This window comes from Choloepus didactylus, chromosome 7 (assembly GCF_015220235.1).
Source record: "Choloepus didactylus isolate mChoDid1 chromosome 7, mChoDid1.pri, whole genome shotgun sequence".
Lineage (NCBI taxonomy): Eukaryota > Metazoa > Chordata > Mammalia > Pilosa > Megalonychidae > Choloepus > Choloepus didactylus.
This window is the reverse complement of record NC_051313.1, coordinates 37921178-37939575: the sequence shown is the minus strand read 5'-3', so window position 1 is coordinate 37939575 and position 18398 is coordinate 37921178. Positions and strand designations below refer to the sequence as shown.

General features: G+C 42.5%; 1 protein-coding gene across 1 annotated transcript; it reads right to left on the bottom strand.

Annotated features, from left to right (window-relative positions):
* Positions 1-9379: 9379 nt before the first annotated feature.
* Positions 9380-12029, bottom strand: LOC119540533 (protein tweety homolog 2-like). Its single transcript, XM_037844637.1, has 3 exons — positions 11968-12029; positions 10496-11816; positions 9380-9419 (listed from the first exon to the last, which is right to left on the bottom strand). Exons 2-3 carry the CDS (start codon positions 11773-11775, stop codon positions 9380-9382), a joined length of 1320 nt encoding a protein of 439 aa, XP_037700565.1. The 5' UTR covers positions 11776-11816; positions 11968-12029.
* Positions 12030-18398: the final 6369 nt, after the last annotated feature.

Sequence of the window (18398 nt, the reverse complement as noted above, 5' to 3'; positions counted from 1 at the left end):
TCTTACCAGTACTCCCATGAGGTACATGCCATGCATACTCCCATTTTGCAGACAAGGAAACTAAAGCTAAGAAAGGTTTACCTACTGTTCAGGACACAGTTAAAAAGTGATGGAACTTGGCAGTCCAAACACCCCAAGCCCTTGGTAATCACCAAGCTACCCTGCCTCCCACAAAAGAGAAAGGAGTTTTTAGATAATTCCAATATTCCTCTTTTGCTTTCACAATACCCCCAATCCTCACCAAAAGGAAAGGATATTCTATTATTATATTCACTATTTACTCGTTTAGTGTCAGAAAAGTAAGGCAACTGATGGAATTTTGGATGGTTTGCAAGAAACATTTTTAAAAAAAGAATAAGAAAAAGAAAAATTTCAGATGGATTATTTGCCTTCATCTGCTCCTGCACTCCAAACGCCTGGCTCTCGGTTCACTGCTTATGTGTTGTTCTTGAGGAAGTGTCACTATCAGAGTGAAGCCATCAGGGACAATGCCTCATTGCTTTCCAAGAGGACAGACAGGAAACATCTTTTGCTTTCCTTCCTTTCTACTCTGATCCTCTTCATTTTCCTTCCTCAGCTATATTTTTCTGAAATTAATAAAAAGCCTACTTTACCCAAGAGTTCGGTAACTTGAGCCCTGTCTGAGAAAGCTGGCTCTAAACACTAACACCACATGCAGCTGCTTGGGCCTCTGCTCTTTGGCAGCCTTATAACTCCCGTCTGCTCCTCCGGATCTCGGGACCCAGCAATTACAGAGCTGGCCCCTGGGTCTGCAAGTCAAGCATGTTTTAATAATAAAAACATCGAGTTGGTCCCTTCCAACTCTGAACATATTGTCAGTCTCCCAGCCTTGAGTTGTCAGGGATCCAACAACCTCTCAGTGGAGTTAGGGCTATACCGTAGCTAATTTGTAGAAGAATTCTTCCATTTGTTCTGTTTTACAAGGGTACTGAGAGAGCTTCTAAGTCACAGCCACATAGTGTATTCTATAACGATGGTGGAAGGTAGGGGAGTTAGACAATCATGCTAATTTGCCTAAGCTGCAGGCTCCCCAAATGCTCAGGTTCTGGCAGGGGCCCTGTTGCATTCATGATTCATAATTCTGTGTTCTGTTTCTTAAATCTGGCCCCCAAATTGTATATTCTCAAGGCCACTTAAAACCTGGATCTGCCTGCCCCTGGTTTAGTAACTTTTTGAGCAGTTGTGCAATCTATTCCATATCTGACTACCCCATACCTTTTTTTAGGAAATTCAAACCTTTGAACATTAAATATGAGAAAGCTAGTGCAGATAATATGAAAAAGCTAACATATTTTGAGCCTTTCCACTTATCAGGCACAGTTTTAGGTGTTCTTTTTTTTTTTTTTTTTTTTTTTTTTGTATTAACTCATCTAATACTCACAATAGCCCTAAGCAGTAAAGTCTATTCTTAGCCCCATTTTTTAAAATTCAGTTTTATTGAGAAATATTCACATACCATACAGTCATCCATGGTGTACAATCAACAGTTCACAGTACCATCTTATAGTTGTGCATTCATCACCCCAATCTATTTTTGAACATTTTCTTTGCACCAGAAAGAATCAGAATCAGAATAAAAAATAAAAATAAAAAAAGAACACCCAGATCTCTCCCCTCATCCCACCATATTTTTCATTTAGGTTTTGTCCCCATTTTTCTACTCATCCATCCACACACTGGATAAAGGGAATGCTATCCACAGGGTTTTCACAATCACATTGTCACCCCTTGTAAGCTACTGTTATACAATAGTCTTCAAGAGTCAAGGCTACTGGGCTGGAGTTTGGTAGTTTCAGGTATTTACTTCTAGCTATTCCAATTTATTAAAATCTAAAAAGTGTTATCTATATAGTGCGTAAGAATGTCTGCCATAGTGACCTCTCAACTCCATTTGAAATCTCTCAGCCACTGAAGCTTTATTTCGTTTCATTTTGCATCCCCCTTTTGGTCAAGAAGATGTTCTCAATTCCACGATGCCAGGTCTAGATTCATCCCTGGGAGTCATAACCTGCATTGCCAGGGAGATTTACACCCCTGGGAGTCAGGTCCCGGGTAGCGGGGAGGGCAGCAAGATCACTTGCCAAGGTGGCTTAGTTAGAGAGAGAGAGAGAGAGCCACATCTGAGCAACAAAGAGGCACTCAGGGGGAGGCTCTTGGGCACAATTGTAAGCAGGTTTAGCCTCTTCTTTGCAGGAACAAGCTTCATAGGGTCTTAGCTGCATTTTTAAAGGATGATTTTAAATAACTTACCCCTGGGCCACAGCTAGTAAATGACAAAGGCTGGATGGATGCACACCCAGGCAGTCAGATTCCAGAGCCACTGTACTGTATACTATGTTGGTGTGAACTGGAATCTTCCATTTTACCTCTAGCTCTTTAGATGTGTTTACTCTTTGTTGTTAGTAAGTCAATGAACTTTTTGCCTTAGTCTGCTCATCAGAAGTTTTGACCTCTCTGCTTCTCAGAAATGGAATGGGTTAACACATACTTAAGATAGGAGATTTGGAATCAGAGAGTCCTCACAATGTATTTCCACAAAAATCCAAAGAAGTTGAACAATTTGACATTTGGCAACAGAATTGGGTTTGGTTGGGATTCAAGGGTCTTGAGGGGTAGGTCCACTCCTCACCATGGTGGCTTTTCTGATTTTCTACCTGGAAGTATTGTCCTAAGTACAGAGTAGAATTTCTATCTGTATTCAGTCAGAGTTTGATTTAAACCAGTGTTATCTTACTTTTTAAAAAAAATTTCTTTTATTTTACTTGTAAATAATTGTATGTTTAGTCACATCAAAAGACATTCTGGGTTGTATAACAAAAGGGGGCAGTAAACTTCTATGACTTACATTATTTTTTTTAAAGCCATTCAATAAATAAACAATCCATATTTCAGTTCAGTGTTGTTTATATCTTCAATACATTCTTCCATAAAATGTAGCATAAATAAATAAAAGTTGAATTTGTTTGTTCAGATGGGTCTAAAACATTTATTCCCACTAAGGAATGCAATGTAGATTTTTCTTTTGATGCTTAGATGTTTCTCACAGTATTTATAGTGGCTGAATGGAGTTCCATCCATACTCAAGGTCATTGCATATCTGAAGCCTCAGGAAACACATTATATTATTGTTCTTGAACCGCTTCAGCATTATAGGTTGATTAACTTCAAAAACAATGTTGTGGGTGAAAAATACAATGTTGTCTTACGATTTTCTCCAAGTACTCAAGTACTCCCAAGTTTTTAAACTGCAACTTTAACTGCGTAACAACTCCTCCAATAACCAAATATTTTAAGTAAATGAACTTGTTTATTATTTCCTCTTGCATTCTTCATGTGTAAATTGCGAAGGCTCACAACACTTTTTGTTAGATCTGCTGCTACCCAACCCTCACTGAGAATTTCCACTTTCTCCACATTTCTCAGAAGTTCCTCACTATACCTTTGGGCTATACAGGTAATTTAAAGGGCAAGTCATCCAACTGGCCTGGTCAGCCTTCCTTCTCATCTCCAACCATTTGGTCTGTCTGTTTCCCTGGTCTAATAAGGAAAGAAAGAAAGGAAACAATACCTTTCTTCTACCCCCAATTCTCCTCAAGAGCCCATGCTATGTTTTTGCTTATTTTCAGCTTCATATTTTTTGAGGGAGAGTTGACATGTGTACCTCAGTGTTCTCACCTCTTTCAGTCCTTGGAAACCCCCTCATCTTTTGTGACTGCTGTCCTGACATTATTGACAACACCATTCTCAGAACTCTCTCCTTCTTTTACTTTTTAGATACTACTCGTGCTTGTGCTGATTCTCTTCCTAGTGCTCGGATCACTTTTTTTCCCTCCTATGTCTGCTTTAATTGTTCCTTTCCACCTGACTAAATATTAAATATTATCTAATGTCCAACTGTACTTGTTCATTTCTTCAGCTTTACAAATTACCCAGAATGATCTCACCAATCATTTAGTGTGAACTTCAACACTTTCTCCAAAAGTTATGCCTCCATCTTGACCCTCTTATTGAACACCAGGTGTGAACTTCTAACTAATCATCAGATAGTTGCAGCTGGAAGATCTCAAGCACCTCAAACTCTAAAAATAAAGCTATTATGTTCTCTCTAAAATCTCTTTTTGACTTCATGTTCCATATAGACATTGGTGAATATCATTACTGTGGACAGATCTATTCAATCTTGAAATATCAGAGTTTCTAACTCCTCTATCTTATTTCAATATCCAATCATTCACCAAAATCCTGCCAATCCTCTCTTGAAATGTGTCTGGAATCCATCCACTCTCCCCTATTCCCACTGTAACTACTACTTTAAAGCAGTCACACATCATTTCTCAGTCTAGACAATTGTAGTATCTGCCTAACTAATGTTTCTGATTTCAGTGTTTCCTTCCTTTCCTCCACCTCCACTGTATTCTCCACATGCCACCAGAGCAATCTTTTTAAACATGAATCCTATCAGAGGTGCCCTCTGTTTACAAACTTAATAATTTATCAGAATGTGTGGTGTTAGGTGAAAAAAAATCATGCTACACAATACAAGGAATGCTCCCAATGTTAATAAAAACTAAACACACATACATTATACCAAAATCTAAGTAGTGGTTATCTTGTTATCACTGAGTCATAGTATTGGGGATGAGTTTTATTTTCTTCTTTTTTGCTTGCCCTTATTTTCCACATTGAGCTTATATTTACTTGTATAACAAGACAAAAAGATTATTTAAAAACAAACTGGTGGGGTAAAAAGGAGCTGACTTTAGAAACTTTGGAAAATGGTGTATTGACTAAATACCATAAAGGTAAATATAAAAAACAAAAACAAAACAAAAAACAAATGAAAAAGAACTTCACATAAACACTGTACTGTAGTTGGTAAATGTATTTTTCACAGGGGTGTTGGTTAACAATCTTGACTCTATTTTACATGTATACTAGAGTTAAGCAAATATTTTCAAAAAGTGTAGATAATGACGCCAGGTTTCTCATTGTCAGAGACAAAAGTTATAAATAAGCATCTGGGGGAGGCTAGAATAAATCCTGTGATGCTGGATTAGAGCTGGAGACATTAATGTAAACTTGTGTTTAGTTATATCTGTATCTATATATATCTATAGCTGTAACTATATCTATAGATCTATATCTATATATTTATCTATATCTATATCTGTATCTATATAGAGAGATACAGAATAATTTTAGGTATGTGTGTATATGTGCATTAGTATATAGACATTTATTTCCTAGCTATGCCCACCGAGAAAGCCTAGAAACAGTGATATCCCATTAGCAATGAGTATATTCAGTGTCCAGGTCTTGGTTTTTAAATAGCATTCTGTAAGAAAAAATCCAAGGGTCTTTGAAGAAATAGCTGATTCTAGGGCTGGGTCAGGGAAAATACAAGATGAGCCGGGAGAATCTTATAGTGTGAGGAAGGAAGAAAATGCTTATAAATAAATAAACAAAATAAATAAATAAATAAATAGGTATGTCAAAAGGACACAGGAGCTAACTTGATAGAGCTTGAAATGGCAAAGCTGGAACAATTGGAGCAATAAAATAAATAATGATAGTGTTGCATTACAATCCAAAGAATAAAATAAATGCCCCTTACCCTGTACTCATATAAACAAATGATTGAATAAATAAAGTGGGGGGAAGAGACAAATCTTCCTTCCAGAGGAATTCCAAATAATATACGTAAATACTCCTCCACTCCCACTCTGGGAGATGAATTTAATACCTCTCCGCCTCGGTGTAGGTTATACCTGTGATTCTAGTCTAATGAATTGTAGTTAGAAGAAAAAGGAAAAGTTATCCCTTTACGTGGAGAAACCTGGCAGACACCACCTTAACCAAGTGATCAAGGTTGACATCACCAGTGATAAGTCATTCTGACATCATGTCCCCTGATGCCATATGAGGAGAGCCACTTCACCTCTGTGGTATTTGTCCCCAACATTCATAATCCCAGTCTAATCATGAGAAAGCATCAGACAAACTGAGATTTATGGATGTTCTATAAAGTTCCTGACTAGTACTCTTTAAAAATGTCAAGGCCATGAGAAAAAAAGAAAGACAAAGAAACCTTCACAGATTAGAGGAGAGCAAGGAGGCATGTTGACTACATGTGGTGTGATACCCTGGGGCAGAAAAAGGACATCAGTGGAAAAACTGGTGGAACCCAAATGAAGGCTGTAGTCTGTAGCTTAGTTAATGGTAATATATAAGTGTTCATTTCTTACTTTTCACAAATGTTCCAGATTAGGGAAATAGCATGAAGGGTATATGGGAATTCTCTGTACTAACTTAGTAACTTTTATATAAATCTAATATATTCCAAAATAAAAACTAAAAAAAAACCCCACCAAAAACACAGCCATGGCTTTCCACTGCTTGTACACTGCTCTTAACCTATATTGAAAAACTCACCTGGAAGTTTTTGGAAATATACCTTCCTGGGCCCCACCTATGATGTTCTGATTTGATAGGACTTTCATGAGGCTAGGGGAGCTGCGTTATTGTAAAGTGCCACATGAGATTTTCATACCTCCAGGTGTTGCAAACCACCTGTCTATAGGACAAACAGAGGTGGCATATGAGATATCCCCCAGATAGCCTTTTGAATGTTTTATGGTGACAATTTCTCAGAGACCATAGTTAGCTAGAATTGTCTTTTACAATTATAATCAAAATTTTACTAATTAATAAGACATAGATGATTCTGAGTATGAGGAATATAATTATGTCAAGTATCTTTTCACACAAAGAATTGCATGGAACCTGAGTATTTTATTTCTAAAGTCAGTATATTATAAGTTTGCTACTTGACAACAATAAACTCAAAGTTTATTAAATATTTATGGGCCAGGGAATTATTTCCACATCTTCATATTTTGCATTCCATTTACTTTGAGGTAAAAATTCACACATGGTATATTTCCAGCAGGATTTTCATATGGTCTCCTGTTCTTGCAAATTTCTTACGAAATTGAAACACTTAAGTTATTTCAATAAACAGGAGGAAAAAAAAACTCCAACTTGGTAAGATATGGGAAAAAGCTTTTAAGAAGTGCACTGGGAGCAAAAGATTGAAATCAGAGAGGCCACACTAATTAAATCCCAAGTGTGTTCATACATCTCTGTAAGTGTATGTGTGCATGAAGCTTCTTGCTGAGATCCATTCCTAGAAATACACAAAGTGTCAGGGGTCCCTCAGACTCTCTAAGATTAAAGGAAAATATATACATGTACATTTTTCTAGTGATTCTCAATTAGGACAGTGAGCTGAAAAGTATCAGGAAACACTGACCACAGGGAGTCTTCTGAGAAACAACAGCATGATTTTTTATTACCTAAATTATACTTTTAAATCAAACAACTCAAAAATAGATGCACTGTGATCTAAATCACATAAGATCTGTTAATAATAAAGAACTCATTTATTTCTCTCAGAATAGACTGGAGAAAACTCTAGAAGACAATGAACATTCCCTGAAGGGATGGCTGTCTCAGTTTCCTGGCTGCTAGGACAAATGCTACACAATGGGTTTGCTTAACCAACAGGACTTTGTTGTCTCACAGCCTCAGAGGCGGGAAGGCTTGTTTTCTCTCTGGCAAACTGGCACTCTTTGGGTTCCCCTCACATGGTGATGTCCTCTCATTTCTCTTTCTGGTTCCCGCCGACTTCTCCCTTCTAGCTGTTCTCCGTGGCTTTCTCTTTGTAAGACCTCCAGTAGAAAGATTAAGACCCATCCTGACTCAGTCCGCCACACCTTCACTAAAAATAACATCTTCACAAGGCTCTATTTACAATGGGTTCACACCTACAGAAATGGATTAAGAATTTATTTTTTTCTGGGGTACATGACTCAGTCTGCCACCATGACGCAGACTGAAGCTTCCGTGTAAGTTACGGGTCATTCGTTTGTCAAATGTACCAGTTCCTTACAGGTGCCAGGCACAGTTCTAGGTTTATGACAAACACTGGTGAACAAAGCAGACAAACTTTTGTCTCTCATGGAGTTTATATTCAAGTAGAGAAGGCAGTTAAAAATGAATAAATAAACAAAATAAATACATTATATAGTATGTTAGAGAGTGATAACGATACAGAAAAGAAAAAAAGTAGAGCAGGTAAGAGAGGGGAGGAACTCCCAATTGTGGATGGTGTGGGCAGTTGCATATTAAAAAGGGTGAAAACGTGAGATTTGAGCAAAAATTTGGAGGAAGTGAGGGAGTTAACCAAGTGGATCCTGGGGGAACAGTTTGAGCAATGGTCGTGTTTGAGGAACAGTGAGGGGGTCTCTGGCAGGAGCCCGGGGAGCACTGAGTGAGGAGGAGAGAAGGAAAGGAGCAGAGAAGTAACTGAGGTAGCTGGGCTTTGCAGCCACTGTAAGAACTTGGATTTTCCATCTGCGTGCAACCAGAGCCACTACAGGGATTTGCTGTTGTTACAAATCCGCAAGCATAAACTTTAATACATCTTTGCTAGAAATGGGGAAAAATCAAGTCAACACGAAGTATGTAAAGCTAGAGGAAATTTGAAAATCAAAATTAACATATTAGCCAGCCCTAAATGTAGAGAATGCATTTGCTTTTCAAACACATAGGAAACAGTTAAAGACATTGTCCATGTACTAGGCCACAGATAAAATCTCAAAACATTCAAGAAAGAAGAAACCATATATAGCGCATTATCTCACAACAGTGCAACAAAAGGAGAAACTAACAAGAAAATAATCGTTTTTTTAAAGTAGAGGCAAGCACAAGGATCAAAGTAAATGGTGGGGTGGGAGGTTAGCTCTGTATCTTAATAGAAATGGTTTTAATCCTAGAACTGCAAGGACTCAAGCTAATTTTGCTCTCTTTAATGTTTATTGAGATTTACCTCCATGCTGAGCATCTGCTAAGCGTTTTACTAGCATTGCTCATTTCACCCTTAAACCTACTTCATCAGGTAGGCTGAATCAGTGAAATTAAATAACTTCCTCCGGAGCCACAACCTCTAAAAGGTGGAGTAGGAGCCCCTTGGTCCTTCCAGGGCTAAAATGCTACTTCTGAGCCCATGAATGTTTCTCTCCATGAAAGATTTTACTATAGGATTGGAAGGCACCTAAGATAATGCCTATCACATACCAGACACACTTAATAAAGGGTCATTGAATTCATTAAAAAAAAAAAAAAGTAGATGGAAGTATTCTTTTAAACAACTCTTAGTTTAACAAGGATATTAAAGCCAAAGTTACAAACTATGGAAAAATTAGTAACAAAAATGCTGCTTATCAAAACCTATGTGATACTGTCAATATGTATCCAGAAGCAGTAACAAAGAATATTTATAGCTTAAATAAATTTGTTAAAAGTCAGAAAGGCTGAAAAGAGCTAAAATTTTAAATCTAGAAGCAAGAAAAAAGTGATGAATTAAGCTCAGAGAAAGGAATAGATCAACAAACACAAAGGCATACATTAATTAAATATAAAACAAAAATTGTCCGGCGCTCTCTCCGCCCCGCCTCGAGTCCTCGGTCGGCCGGCGATGGGGACCAGAGAAATAAGGGGAGAGAGGGTGCGGACAATGTCTTACCCGGAGCACTTGTGATCACTCAGGACTCGCGGTGGTAAAGCAGATAAACTTTTAATGGGACTAGGCAATCATCCTCTTTACAGGTTCCGCCCGGGGCAAGACGCCTCGGGGGAGAACAACCTCGATGCGGCCGTCAGGCGCGGCTCCTTGTGGGCTGTCTCCCCGAGCTTTGCCCGGGAACTTTCTTATAAACCTTGCGTGTATCCAATGGGCTAACGCCACGCACACAAGCATGATTGGTGAATACAGCGGGTGGTTACATACATCAGAAGCCGGAAGCAGGATGTGGGCGCCATCTTGGCACCACTCGATGGGCGGGGGGACTTTGGAGCAGGTTTACAGCGCATGCGCTATGCCCGTCCCGGGAGACGGCTCTCCACATCTCCCCCTTTATTATTTATATCGACCCAGTGTCCCCAGTGATGAGTGTGCTCCCGTGAACCCAGATGGCTCACAATTTGTTCCGGTGCTTTGGGGAGTCTGGACTAGGTCTCAGCCATTTAGCGGCGGAGCCTCTAGCACCGACCAGAATGCTCACCTCATATGGAGACAGGAGAGTCCGTGAACTGGAAACAACATGACTCTCCCTGCAGTGCTTTGCCTTGCAACTGGGGGACAAAGGCGGGGGCAGGGATAGCATTAACCAGAGTCGAAGGCGTCACTAGGCGTCCCTATGCATTGGCTAGAGTCAAGTCTGGCCACAACTATGACTCTGCCTTAGGGACCTACCTGAGACAAAAATTATGACCACTGGTACCGAATGTTTATAAACGGGATTTTTCCATATGCATAGCCGCAAACCTTACCCTCGAATGCCCCGCTTCGAGTGGTTGGGATGGGTGCTGGGCAGAGGGGCTATAGTCATCAGGAGGGTTACAGGCAGAGGACATGGCCATCATGGCGGTAACGCGCAATTGCTGCTGTTTTTGAAACAGACGCTCCAGCAAGCTCTTAACAATGATCAAACCTACTAACAACCCCACAGCAAGGAGAACCCAGTTCGTCAGATTAGGCCAGGAGAGCCAGGAGGGAGAAGAGGCCGAGGTAGAGTCCTTGTGCAGCCCCCGACAATCCAGCATGGCCGTCAGCTGGTGAAGGCCGGCCTCAGATGAGTTCAGCAGCAGCTGGATCTCGAGCAGATCTCCCTCTGCCGAGGGGAAGTGGGGCACGGCAAACTGCAGCAGCCCCCCAATCTGGATCTGCATGGTGGTCAGTGAGCGCTGGAAGACAGTCAGCACCTGTTGGAAGGGGCTGCTTGCACTCTGGCTGCAGTACAGGTAGTAGCGGGTCACCTCTGTTCTAACCTGGCCCTGTGTGATGTTCAGGATGAAGGTGTCAGGAGCCACGCAGAAGTCACTGGTGCCCACGGCGGCGGCGGTGTCTGCAGCCAGGGAAGCCCAGCTGAGAATCAGGGCCAGCACCCCGCAGCACAGCATCAAGGCGAGCAGACACTTAGAGTGCTTGGCCAGTCCCAGGCAGGTGACCAGGCAGATGACCAGGTCCAGGATGAAGAGCAGGAGGTAGGAGAGCCACCTGTAGTACTCCACATAGCTGGTCTGGCCGGCCACCTCGGTCAGCTCTGCGGTGACGTCCGTCCACACCGGCAGTCGTGAGAGCTGGGCCCTGATGCTGGCCGCCATCTGCTGCACGAACTTCAGGGTCTGCAGGTAGTCTCCCCGGGCAGCCAAGATCTCACTGAGCCGGGCCAGGTGCTGCTCGAGTTCCACCTTCATCTGCTGGGTGGTTCCGGAAACCAGGGCATCGATCCCGGAGAAGGTGTGGTTCGCGTTGTCCAAGGAGTAGATCAGCTGGTACACCCCATCATTGGTCTCGCTGTTTCCATAGAAACCAACGCCCACCGCAGCGCAGCAGATGAGCCCGGCCACCACGGCCACCCAGGTGACGCAGCAGGAGCTGTGCTGTTTGGTCTGCGCTGCCCCGTCCCGCCGCCCGCAGCACAGCCAGACTAGGTAGGCCGTGAGGAAGACGAGGTTCAGCCCCAGGCAGACAGCGGCCACCAGCCCCAGGAGTAGCAGCGACTCCTGGTAGCTCTCGTCGCGGGGGTTGAAGGTGCTGTTCACTGGCTGCAGGCGCAGGCTGAGGTGGGGGACGCGGTGCAGCCACACGACCCACCAGGGCGCGATGTACTCCACGCGCGCGGCCGGCATGGCTGTGCCGATCGCCGCCAGCCCCGCTGCTTCAAAAGGGTCTTTAAGGGGGTTAATAGGGGTGAGCTTTCAGACTGCCCCATGCTTGCAGTCGGCACTATCTTGTAATCACTCGGAGAGCTCTTCCGAGTCCCCGGGGCTACCTGAACGCCCACGGGCCCTAGTCCTCGCACGGAAAAAGGGGGTGCTTACCTTCTCGCGGTGATCAGTCGCGGAGGTCAAACCACGGATCCCGGGAGCACGTCTCCGTCGGGTCGAGGGGAACGCAAATGAGGTTGCGGGTTCGAAGTGCCCCGTACGGGCCACCACTTGTCCGGCGCTCTCTCCGCCCCGCCTCGAGTCCTCGGTCGGCCGGCGATGGGGACCAGAGAAATAAGGGGAGAGAGGGTGCGGACAACGTCTTACCCGGAGCACTTGTGATCACTCAGGACTCGCGGTGGTAAAGCAGATAAACTTTTAATGGGACTAGGCAATCATCCTCTTTACAGGTTCCGCCCGGGGCAAGACGCCTCGGGGGAGAACAACCTCGATGCGGCCGTCAGGCGCGGCTCCTTGTGGGCTGTCTCCCCGAGCTTTGCCCGGGAACTTTCTTATAAACCTTGCGTGTATCCAATGGGCTAACGCCACGCACACAAGCATGATTGGTGAATACAGCGGGTGGTTACATACATCAGAAGCCGGAAGCAGGATGTGGGCGCCATCTTGGCACCACTCGATGGGCGGGGGGACTTTGGAGCAGGTTTACAGCGCATGCGCTATGCCCGTCCCGGGAGACGGCTCTCCACAAAAAATAAGAACATAGAAATAAAATGCAAAGTAGATTTTTTTTGAAAAACTGATAGAATACTCAAATCTGGGCAACTTAAGTATAGAAAGAGAAGACACAAATACAACATTAAAAATTAAAATGGGGTTATGACTGTAGATTAAGAAGTATTTTTTTAATTGTAGGAACAAAAATACAATGTGTACATTTACTTGAATAAAGTTTTTGAAAAATCTAGATGAAATAGATGATGTTCTTTGAAAATGTAAATTACCCAAAATGTGTCAATAATAGAAAAACGTATAGGTAGATCCTGTGGCAATTTATATTGTGTCAACTTGGTTAAACTGGAGCTGCATTTCCCAGATTCTTCCTTCCTATTTGGTTCTAGGTCAGAGTTTGCCAAAGAGAAATTTGTGCTATTTGAAACATGGATGTGAAGTAGCAGCCGTTACTCTCTGAAGCTCATTGTGGCTAGATTCAGTGAGAGACTGACACAGATATGCTGGAAGCTTCCAGCTTGTTCCCAGTCTCTCCTGCCATGTGTTCAGCTCCTCTTCCTGGCTGATGGCCCTGGTGACCAGTAGCACCCACAGGCCCAGCACCATGTACAATAGTAAAAGTCTTCCATAGACTTCTCTATAGCACCCTGCACACTTTCAAGAGCAGCTGGACATGTCTGGCTTCCCAGATTCTCATGCAAGCTCCAACTTGTCCACTTGTACCAATGCTTCAGGAGGACCTGACAGTATCTCCTCTCTACTTCTCCAGCTATCTTGGCAGGACCTTCCTTCCCCAGCTCCTTTACAGTTGTGTAAAGTCTGATTCCTATAATAAATTTCATATTCCAAAATGATCATAGAGGTTACTTCTCTGATTGAACTATTACTGATACAATTATTGGTATGCAAGTGCAGTTCCTGGGGAACAGAGTATAGGGATAGGAATCTGGTATACGTTAACTTATTAGACTTAAAGACATTCATTACCCTGTTTGTAGTGGGAAACAGTAATTTAAATTATCATCTGTAGACACTGGCTTTGGGTGAGCAAGCAGTTGTTGCCATAGAATATTTTAGTGAAAATAAGCAACATATAGTGGCTGGCTGTTTGCTTCTATGTATGCTGGAAATGGTACGGAAAGACAATTATAATTTCAGGGCTTTAAATTCTCAGGTCATGGTCTGGGTTAGGAACCAGAAACTGTCTATGGCCGTACTCTTAAAAAAAAACCTTTTATCTCCTATAGCAGCAGGGTCAAGATCACTGAACACCAAACCCAATTTATCTGAATTCCAAGGTAAATTGAATTTGAAACCTCTCATGGTCTTTTAACTTGAAAGACCCTGAAAATTGAGATAGTAACATACAGGTGAATTCCAGTGAAGCTAAAGAACTTGAACCACTAATTTCCTCTTGCTTTGACAGTAGTCTTTTCTCTCCTGACTGAGGAAGCTAGCCTCCCCTTGCCGAAAAGCCTGCAGCAGGCTCACTTGTGACAATTGTCTAGCAGACGATGTGGACCACTGAGGGTTTTGAGTAAAGGAATGACATAAAAGAGCTTAAGTGTCAGGTGAATTACTTTGGCTGTTGTGTTGCAAAAGACACTAGGGGGCAATAGCAGATGTAAAGAAACTATGTAGGAGGCTCTAACAGTAATCCAGATGAGAGAGGACTGTGAGAGGGACCATCCTGGGAGCAGCGGGAGTAGGGAGAGGTGGTCAGAGTCTTGACATATTTCGATGGTAAAGCCAGCATGATCTCCTGACTGGTTGCATGTGGAGTGTGGAGAAAGAGAGGAATCAAGGATGACCCCAAGGTTTTTGATCTGAGTTGCCCTCAACTGAATCCAATTTTGGATCTGTTAAACTTGAGAGGTTAGACATCACATGGAGATGTGGAGGAGGTAGTTGGGTATATAAGTCTAGAATTTGGGAGAGAGGTCTGCATTGGAGATGTAAATTTGGGAGTCATCAGCACATAAATGATGAGTAAGGCCTGGAGACTTGACCAGGATCACCAAGGGAGTGTGCGTAGACAGAGAAAGAGGTTAAGGACTGAACTTAGGGACTTTCCCACATTAAGTCATCAAGGAAAAGTAGAATACCCAATCAAGGAATGATCAGTGAAGAAGGAAAACCAAGTGTGTTGTTTTGGAAACCACATAAAGAAACTGTATAAAGAGGAGTGAGTGATCAACCATGTCTCATGCTGAGCTGATAGATCAAATAAGATGATCAGTGAGAATTTACCATTGGATTTAGTAACATGGACATAACTGGTGACTTTCTCAAGTATACTGTCAGTGGAGTAGTGGGGCAAAAGCCTGATTGGAGTGGATTTAAGACAGAGAAGGAAGAAAGGAACTAAATGCAGCCAGATGTCTAGCTGCAAAAGGGAGAAAAGAAATGAGGCAGTAGTTGGTAGTAGAAGTAAAGTATTAAACAAGTTTTTTTTGTGTGTGTGTTTCATTTTAAGATGGAAGAAATAAGGGCACGTTTGAATCCTGATAGAAATGGTCTAGCAGACAGTAAAAAAGTAATGATGTAGGAGATATTAGGGAAAGTTGATGAATTGATATCTTTGCTTAGGCAAGAGGGATGGAATCTAATATGCAAGAGGAAGAAGAAGGGCTGACTTACATAAGAGAATGGAAATTTCATCTAGGGAAGATGTGGGAAAGCAAAGAATGTGGGTAGATACTTTGATAGAAGTCTGTGGAAATTCTCTTCTGATTGCTTCAATCAATGAAGTGAGAATTAAGATCACTATCTGCGAGTGAGATAGTCCCAAAATTCTATGAACATATAAGTATCTTCTCACTAAACAGAATTTATTTGCTAGAGTTTCACTTGCACACACTCAGTGGAGGCAAGACTTCAGTTTGAGAAGTACCCTAATAATGCGCTAAGTTGGTACAAATAACAGCTAGCATGTGCTGCTCATGTCTAACTGTTTGATACAGAAATCAAAATGAACTCGGTCTATGTGAAGGCAAATTTCAGGGCCTCAGTCCCATGGAGAATGTTCTAAAAAGAGGGTAACCCATAGCAACTGCATAAACTGCTCCCATATGACTCATCAGAAGCTTCTGAGTGGAAATGATGCAGACAGATTCATCTTGACCCTAGAGGTCTAACTCCACCCAAGGTTTAAGTTTCTTTCCTCTTCTGCACCCTGTGAGTTTCCTGAAGCAAATATTCATGTCTCTTCCCATTAGCTCTCAGGTCCATTTAGGTATGCAAAGCCACTCAGTTCTCACTGCTTTTAAATTTTTTTTTGTTTTTTCCTGGCATTCTCCTGAGATTCCTCACAATAGTGTGCCTTCATGAATGTCTTGACTGGAGAGGCAGCGCCAACACGGTGGGGCTTCCCGGGAGACAGAGACAGCACTTTCAAATGGAGAAACACATTAGGAAGCGACTCCATTTAATCGTTTAAGCACTCATTCATCTGTTTATAAATTTGGAATGTGCAAGGGTACCTTACTTATAAAGGCATTTTTGAGAAAGAGGTGGGGGGTATTAAAAAGTAGTAAAGAAAAAAAAGTCATAGATCTGCAATTTTTATCTCTGTCTTGGTTAATCTACAGACAAAATTAAATTTATTTTCTTACCGCATTGTATTTATATGTGTGTTTGTCCATGTGTGTGTATAAACTTGGGCAGATCCCATGACCTTTCTCTCACTCTTGTGTAATAGATTGTTCTAGATCCTCTTAAATCACAAACACTGATCTCAACTCTATAAATGTCTTGTCCAAGGTATTAATCAACACTCCAGTCTCCATTCAAGGTTAAGCGTCTTCTCTTCCTCTTCCCTCATTGAAGACCTACAAATGAAGGGTTAGGCTTCTGCTCTCTCCCTCCACTCACCTTCTCCCCCAGGCTGCCTGATATTCTGTTCAAGGTGTGCTGGAGCACCGGCTCCGGAGAGCCAATTGCTAAGTATGAGGAATGTTAACGAGCGGATTGTTGGTAGTTTGAAATCAATCTTGCTGGGCATATCTAGACTACAAAAATTGGCAAATGCTGCAACTCAGGGCTTTTTCCTCCTTTATGTAGAGCCAGTTTACCAGCACACCACTGGGTTAGAGAGCAGGAAATTCTTGCTGACGGTTGGTGGCATGGAGCTCTCTGGACTTAGCTGACAATTAACCTGACTCCTCCCCTGACCTGTGAGTTCTCTGGGGTGAGTTCTTTGGCAACTTCCACCATCAAGTGTCTTTCTGTCAAACCTGTGACATAATGGGCTCTGCACATTATCCTTTGGCTGACCACTCCCAATCCTTAATCACTTTCTGGTTTTAGATGCCCGGCTCCACACAGGTTCCCATTTTGGAGATTCCCTTGTGCCCTGGGCAGGATCCCTTCTAAAATGACCTCAAAGCAACATTTCTACTGCATTAGTTTTCTACTGCTGTTTAACAAATGGCCACAAACTTAGTGGCTTAACACTCATTTATTATGTCAGTTTCTGTGGAGAGGTCTGGGCATGGCTTAGCTTCTTCATTCGGAGTTTCACAACACTGCAATCAAGGTGTCAGGTGGGCTTTGTTACTTTCTAGGGCTCAGGATCTTCCTCCAAGCTCATGAGGTTATTAGCAGATTCAGTTCCGTGTGGGTGTGGGACTGAGGTCCCCATTTTCTTTCCCCTCAGCACTTAGAGGTCACCTACAGTTCCTTGCCATGTCTCTCTCACCGTCTTTCTCACAACATGGAAGTTTTCTTTCAAAGACAGAAGAAGAAACTCTGGATACAGTCTGCCAGGATGGAGTCTTATTAACATAATGTGATCAGGGGACTGGTTATCGCATCACCTTTGGCACATAATACAACCTAATCAAGGGAGTGACACTTCATACTTTGACACACTACATAACCTAGTCAAGGGAGGACCTTCCATCACTTTGCCATATTCTATTGCCTAGAAGCAAGTCATAGGTTTTGCTCCCACTCATGGGGAAGGGATTGTACAAGGGCCTGACTCACTGACAATCACCTTAGAATGTGTCCACCTACCTACCATAGAGTCTACAGCTGGTCCCTGAGTCTCACAGACCTTTCACCCCTGTTGGAGGAGAGCATAGCATAGGTTCTCATTAAGACACCATCAGCTGTCTCTCTGCCCTGCCACAAAGCAGTCTGTTGGCCTTTCTCTCTCTCTCTCTCTCTTTCTTCCCCCCACTTCCAGATTTCCTAGACAGGAGTTAGAACTGCCTCTACTATGTTTCACTGCAGGGACCACATAGTGAACCCCTCTGATGGTCACTTTGAAGCCCATTGTCTTTCTACTTGAGGGAAAGTTGAAACCAACATGGCTTCCTACCTGTGCTGGTTTTGATGTACTATGTCCCCCCAGATGCCATTATCTTTGATTCAGACTTGTGTGGGCAGAAGTATTGGTGTTGATTAGATTTTGGAATCCTTTGGGTGTTTCCATGGAGATGTGATTCAAGCAACAAGACCTTTGGTTGGATAATTTCCATGGAGATGTTGCCCTGCCCATTCAGGGTGAGTCTGAATTAGATTTCTGGAGCACTATATAAGCTCAGACACAAGGAACAAGCTTGCTAGAGCCAAGAGGGACACTTCAGAGAATGCACAGGAGCTGAGAGAGGAACCGCAGTTTACAGAGACATTTTGGAGATGGCATTTGAAAGCAGACTTTTGCTTCAGAGAAGCTAAGAGAGAGCAAATGCCCCAAGAGCAACTGAGAGTGACATTTTGGAGAGATGCTGAAGCCTAGAATCCTGGGAGAAAGCCCTTTTGAAACTAGAACTTTGGAGCAGACACCAGCCACATGCCTTTCCAGCTAACAGAGGTTTTCTGGACACCATTGGCCATCCTTCAGTGAA

Bases quoted from the DNA above. Each gene is read 5' to 3' on its own strand.
- LOC119540533 (XM_037844637.1), bottom strand. From the start codon at position 11,775: ATGCCGGCCGCGCGCGTGGAGTACATCGCGCCCTGGTGGGTCGTGTGG. The intron at 9,420-10,495 runs GTCCTCTGCCTG...TCTTGCTTCTAG, and splicing joins GTTACCGCCATGATGGCCAT to ATTTAAAATTTTAGCTCTTT.